The sequence below is a fragment of the Trichoplax adhaerens genome, genomic scaffold, assembly GCF_000150275.1.
Source record: "Trichoplax adhaerens TRIADscaffold_6 genomic scaffold, whole genome shotgun sequence".
In the NCBI taxonomy this organism is placed as follows: domain Eukaryota; kingdom Metazoa; phylum Placozoa; class Uniplacotomia; order Trichoplacea; family Trichoplacidae; genus Trichoplax; species Trichoplax adhaerens.
The window spans coordinates 3,258,167-3,264,875 of NW_002060948.1; the positions used below are offsets into that span (position 1 = coordinate 3,258,167).

General features: G+C 36.0%; 1 protein-coding gene across 1 annotated transcript; it reads left to right on the plus strand.

Annotated features, from left to right (window-relative positions):
- Positions 1–815: 815 nt before the first annotated feature.
- TRIADDRAFT_64014 (actin filament capping protein muscle Z-line beta) lies at positions 816–4,474 on the plus strand (the record flags this gene model as incomplete). Its single annotated transcript, XM_002113337.1, has 8 exons — positions 816–869; positions 1,967–2,056; positions 2,328–2,449; positions 2,649–2,762; positions 3,320–3,399; positions 3,517–3,641; positions 3,856–4,052; positions 4,203–4,474. 8 exons carry the CDS (start codon positions 816–818, stop codon positions 4,294–4,296), a joined length of 876 nt encoding a protein of 291 aa, XP_002113373.1. The 3' UTR covers positions 4,297–4,474.
- Positions 4,475–6,709: the final 2,235 nt, after the last annotated feature.

A 6,709-nucleotide genomic window follows, 5' to 3' on the forward strand; every position in this document is an offset into this window, starting at 1 on the left:
GTGATGTCGCGCAAACTTGAATTGGTGATACGACAGAAATGATGTCACACAATTTTTGAAGTGATGTCGCGCTAACTTCCAAATGCACAGCACAGTGTCATACCTTAGTAGTTCTACCCCCGTACTGATGCATAATTAACTTCAATTATACTGTACTGTCCACGTCTCTAGAAAAAGTTTTGCAATTAATGATAGAGAAGAAGCGATAAATGGGCGTTTACCATGATGGTAGTGTACACTGTACAGTATGGTACAGTACATTCAAGTACAGTACAGTACACAGTGCAGCACGTACAGTACTGTAGTCCAGTGAACTAAGACACTGGTACTACTGTACACTCAGTTCAGTACAGTACTGTACGGTACTCTAAAACTGTACTACTGTACAGTAGATTGATTTTCTACTGTACTGTACAGTACATGACGCTTTCGTTTTATCGCATCGCCCATTCTAATTATTTAAGCGTCATTGTAGAGTTCAATTTGAGGGAAATTTTCAGAATTATCATTGCTTGTCATCATACTTACAGAAATAATGGGATATTTCTGTAACAACTATCAAAATCATTGACAATTGGGAAAATTCGTCGTAAAGAGACAAGTCCGTGAAAGAAGAGAATCGGACAGGATACGATCGTTGGCAAGCGAACTTTTTTTATGCCTAGCCGTTTCAATTGTACAGTACGTACTGTACAGTACAGTATAAAAAGCCATTAAACAATCAACAATAGGATTGTACAGTACTGTACTGTACTGTACAGTGTACAGTACTGTATAAAAACACCATCGGCAAGGGTAGGCTATACTGTGGTATAATGAGTGAAAAAAAGTCGGCCTCTCATTTTTGGCAGCTTTTGGCCCTGTCCAGGGTACACTGTACAGTGTCCAGTCTCTCTCCTCTTTCGAGTAGTCCCTGATAGTTCTCTCTTTCCTAGTCCTCTGATACTGGCATCGGCCATTGCACACTTGCACAGTACAGTACAGTGGTACACTGTTACAGTTCTGCAAAATGGACGCGTTGTTGCAGCTCAACGCTCAACAAACTTTGAGTCATACTGTACAGTATACAGTATAGTGTACAGTATTCCACTACAGTACATGGCTATAGTACAGTACACTGTACTGTACTGTAGGCAGTTTTCTTGGACATTTACACTGTACCTTTTGACCGGGATCGAAGGCAAAAGTTCCGTCCGTCATTCCTGTCTACTGTATAGGAAAATACCTACAGTACTGTATACTGTAGCGGCCCACTGTGCACGGTACAGGACTGTACACTGTACAGTATTGAACTTCCTTGAACTTACCTACCAGCAGCCGAGATTGCTCTGCGAGAAACGATTTGGCGTGCCATTTTATTTCATTTTTGCCTTGATTTGATTTAGTTGGCCCGTAACAACCGTTCCAAAGATCGAAAATGGTAAAAATACATTATGATGAGTAGATTGTCAATTAAGTTAACCTTATAAATTCATGTTACTCACTATTTATCCTTAGTCATTCTTACAAATTGCAGTCAATGTTAAATAGGGCATAGACTAGGTGGTTCTTGAAGGACACTAAATGTATAGTGTCCTTAACATGATGCAAAAAGGCTTTGCTATCGGTTCATTCTAGCCTGTACTGGATATTTTAGTACCTATTGTTGTTGTAGTTCAATAAATATCGCCTCCAAATTGCTGTCTTAATATCATTCCTTATTGTTGAGAAAATTGGTACTTGGTTATGAACCTACTGGGCGCAAAAATCCCTCCACTGTATACAGTACTGTGTTTGGAATAAAATGAAACCTACAGTAATTGAGTCCTCTACTTTCTTGTTTGTACCGTTTGTGCTGCTGTTTTACACATATTGCAATCCTCACTCAGTATGAGTAAAATTTCTAGTTATGCGTCTAGAATGTTTGCCGTAGACATTTTTCCCCTTGCAGTTCATCTGTAATATTCTAATTTCTCTCGACTGATAGAGTGATCAACAGCTTGATTGCGCTTTGGATTTAATGCGACGATTGCCTCCGCAACAGATCGAGAAGAATCTCATGGACTTGATTGATTTGGTAGGTTTTATAACCATACTTTTCCCTCTTTCAGTGCAATAAAATCTTGGATCAAACATGCTAATTCTTACTGATACTGTACTATCGCAGAAATAAAGTTAATATTCAACTTACAAAACGATGTGATAATATTCCGATTGGGGATTTGCATTTATCATCAAATCACTTCCTTCTGTTATTATGCCGTGCACGCCCATAGTGATGTCGGCTCTTGTTATCAAACGCATTAGTCATTGCATTCTATTTTAAGGTTAATCTTTATAATTTCTAGGTTCCATCATTATGTGAAGATCTGCTGTCTTCCATAGATCAACCCCTGAAAATTGCAAGAGATAAGACCAACGGCCGCGATTACTTACTTTGTGACTACAACCGCGATGGTGATTCTTATCGGTAAGTCTAAACATCGATACTAGCGAGGGTAGTTATAAGTTATCGTCCGCTTCCTCAAGACTGCAATGAATTCTTGTATACTGTTATCGTATCGCTTTTCATGTGATCTAACACTTCTTGTAAGAAATGTAACGTAACTCTTCAGCGATCTAATTAGTGCCAATTTTTAATATTTATGTACTATGACTGATCCGCATAGTTCGCCGTGGAGCAATCAATACTTTCCTGAACTAGATGACGGTGTTATGCCATCGGATAAGTTGCGAAAGCTAGAAGTGGAAGCTAACAATGCCTTTGATCAATATCGGGAATTGTAAGTTTTACTGTAAAAAGTGCTACCACAAGAAGTAAATAGACCACATTAAGACAGTTATAATCTGAAATGATAGCAAATAAAACAACGTGATCGATCATTATTGGACTGCAATGGAATGTTTATGGTTTATACTGCGTCAAATTTCATAAATATGAACGTAATTTTAATGATTAAGTTTAGCAAATATACTCAGTTATTATACAAGCAGAAATATGTCACTATTTATCAAATAGTTTCTCTAAAAACGATCAAGTTGATTTTTACAATCCAACTAAAGTTACATTTATAATGCAGTACTATAGGTCGGTAGCCTGATTTAATAACGTACTACATTTGTATAGCTTCTGCCATCACTTGTTACAAGATATGAATAATCTGGACTGATAATTGTAACTCACACTACGTACAGTACTTCGTAGTGCCAGATAATTTAGTTAGTTTTAAATTGATTTTGACATCCAAGTATCAGGCAGTTTGAATCTTAGTAAAAATATTTGATTACTTTGCAATATCGTTCGCGCTATTGTAACTATTTGCCCATTTTATCTAAACAGGTATTTCGAAGGTGGTGTCAGCTCAGTATACATGTGGGATTTAGACCACGGTTTCGCTGGAGTAATTTTAATTAAGAAAGGTAAGGCGGATGTGCAATATAGTGCTTAATATTCTGTCCTAAAAGATGTAAAAATGCAACTACAATACAGTAATTGGTGTTGATAATATAATTACCTTTTACTTTGTATACAAATAGTTGGCGAAGGCTCTGAAACCATTAAAGGTTGCTGGGATTCAATTCACGTTGTTGAGGTGCAAGAGAAAGGTAGTGGTAGAGCTGCTCACTACAAGTTAACCTCAACCGTTATGTTATGGCTTCGGGTAAATAATAATGGCTATAATGACCGTATTGTCTTATGCTCAATTTTTACTAATGTTATATCATGATACGTAAGTTATGGGTTACACGATAGAAGTATAGATTATAACTGTATCGGTCTTTACGCTTATAGTATAGACAACATTTTATTAAAAACTGATGCTAGAACTGACGATGACCTATATTTCTTTCGCGAATAATCAATTTCCCATTCAGACTGCTAAAGAGGGTTCTGGAACCATGAACCTAGGTGGTAGTCTAACACGACAACATGAAACAGATCATATTGTTACAGATGCAACTCCACACATTGTTAACATTGGCCGCATGATAGAAGACATGGAAAATAAAATTCGTAGTACCCTGAACGATATCTACTTTGGCAAAACAAAGGATATCGTTAATGGAGTAAGGTACGTTAATGTCAGTGAATTTATTAGGATTACAACCGAGCCTTTGTATCTCGATTATATAATCGTAGGCATACTGTATTTATGGCGAAGTTTTGCCTCATGATTTGCTTGATGCTATGAATTATTATTAACTTAATTTCTTGCCCTTAGGTCAATATTAAATTTAAATTCGAGGCAACAACAAAAGAATATGCAGCAAGAGTTGGCAGCGTCACTCGCTTCTCGTAACTTGAAGCGTAATTAAATTTTGTAAAAAATTGTCATAGATGTAGAATATGTACCTGATTAAAATTTTTGTTAACTTGCCAGCTGGTGATCCACTGGTTGTTTGTCTCCACTATATACTAAGTAATCTTCATCGACATTTAAAAACGTTTTTGGTTAATTTTGACACTGATTTCTAAAATAAAAATTTCACTTGTGTGGATAATCTAATTTTAAAATGATTTTAAGTTGGAATCAGCAGCGTATATTTACGTATTACAGTATTCGCACTTTAATAATTATGTACTTGTTACAGTTTCCTATTCGATTGTATAATTAGCAAATTAGATAAATGTAGAGAGCGTTAACAGTATAACGGATTGTACGTTGTAGTAGTAACTGTCTCGTATGTCTTTAGTAGAAAGTCAATTTCGTTTGCGTAAGCTTGTCATTACAATTATCGGTTAACATCAATCACGTCGCAATACAAGTGATCCTATTGATTAGCTTAAATTAGTTATATGTGCATTCTGTTCTCGACAAGCGATTATACTATTTAGCTTAAACTAGTCCGCAATAAGCGTATTCTTATTTCCGTAGTCACTATTCTGGTGATGATGGCAGTGATTAGTAAATGTAGTAAAAAGAATTGGAAAAAAGAAAGAATTTAATCTTAAGCCATGGTTTGCAACAGTTATTTATTCATACTATGAGTAGAATTATACAGGTAACTGACCAATCTAATTTTATTCATTGTAAAATATACAACTCTAATTAATGTGATCGTAGCACTCGGGGCAATTTTAGGCTCTGATTGTTCACTTATTAACATGCCCCAGCTAGTAGTTAAATAGACAATTTTTGTTCAAATTAAGGGTACAAATATACTTATAATCACCAATTTGGATATAAAATGACACCTTACTAGTTTAACATCAATGCAGCAATTTTCTGAACATATATGAATACCGCGTGAATTTTATCAGCATCAACTAAATTTTATCTAGGCATAAAATACATGATTCTTTCTGATAAATTTGTTCCTTCTATATGCTGCTTTACCTAACGTACAGTTTATCATATCCGGTTGATAGCCTGATAAGTACTGTAGATTCTGTATTTGCTGACAAAATACCAACTGATCTTCACTATTTAGTCCTCATTCATTATTGGCCAGATCCTCTTCTGAAGTAGCTGATAGTAATGCCTGAGCCGATTGAGGTAATTGCTCGTAACTTGGATCATCTTGAGCTCGACTGTGATTAATTCCGTAAAAAAAGTAGATGGCAAATCCTGATGACGAGATCAAGTAGAACCACGCATTTTAGTAACAGAAATGAGCATACTGTACCCTATCAGATAGTACTACCAATGAATTCATACCGTCCTGCGATTACTAATACTACTAGTACTAAGGAGACCGATTTCATTCAATTCTGACTAGTTTATTATGCAATCGTAAAATGATATTAATTTTAATTTTAATCATAAATGATTGATAAATACTATACATACCTATAGCTAACCAAATAACAAAACGAATCCATGTTACTGGTTGAAGCATGAGCATTAAATAAATATTAGCCATAATTGATAAAATTGGCATAAATGGGAGCAATGGAGCTTTGAATGGAATTACAACATGACTTTGTGGTTGGAATGCAACGCCTAGGATAGCAAAAATCACTATTACCGTAAAGATAATAACTAATAGGATTAGCCATCCGTTGCCATTTCGTAGCTCTTGATAGCCATGGATAAGAACAGCAAAAAGGCAAAATGAGAATACGATAATTAACATCGTAGCAGTAGTTACAGCACGACTGGTTTGCACGGTCGGTACAGATGAACTCCGTTGCGATGTCAAAAACTGCCTACAATAAGATACACATTGTTGCCATCGATTAGAGTCTGAAAGTGGCGCTGAATTGCTTTGATCATCGGACCGATTTAATTGGCTTAGTTCTTCGGTAGGTTTATTCGAAAAGTTATTTTTATCACCGTCGTTAAACTGCCGTTGCTCGCCTGTCGTAGATGATTCCATTCCATGTTGTTGATCATCTGGCCTATAACGTAAAATGAGGACACAACAAGACACTAACATGTAGGCTAATAAAGTTCCAATAGACATCATTTCAACAAGATGTTCAATACTGAATAGCATAGCTAATAAAGCGGCAATAAGACCGAATAAATACACAGCGACTAACGGTGTTTTAGTTTTGGGATGTATACGAGCAAGAAATTGAAAAATTAACCCATCATTGGCCATAGCGTAGACAATTCGTGGCAGCGGAAAGATACATCCCATTAAACTAGCACTTAGACCACTTATAGCGCCAATCGAAACGATATATTTGACAAATGGAACGCCAACTTGCTCAAACATGACTGATAATGCAGCATTTTCGTTCAACATATAATATGGAACAATCAATGTCATAACTATAGAT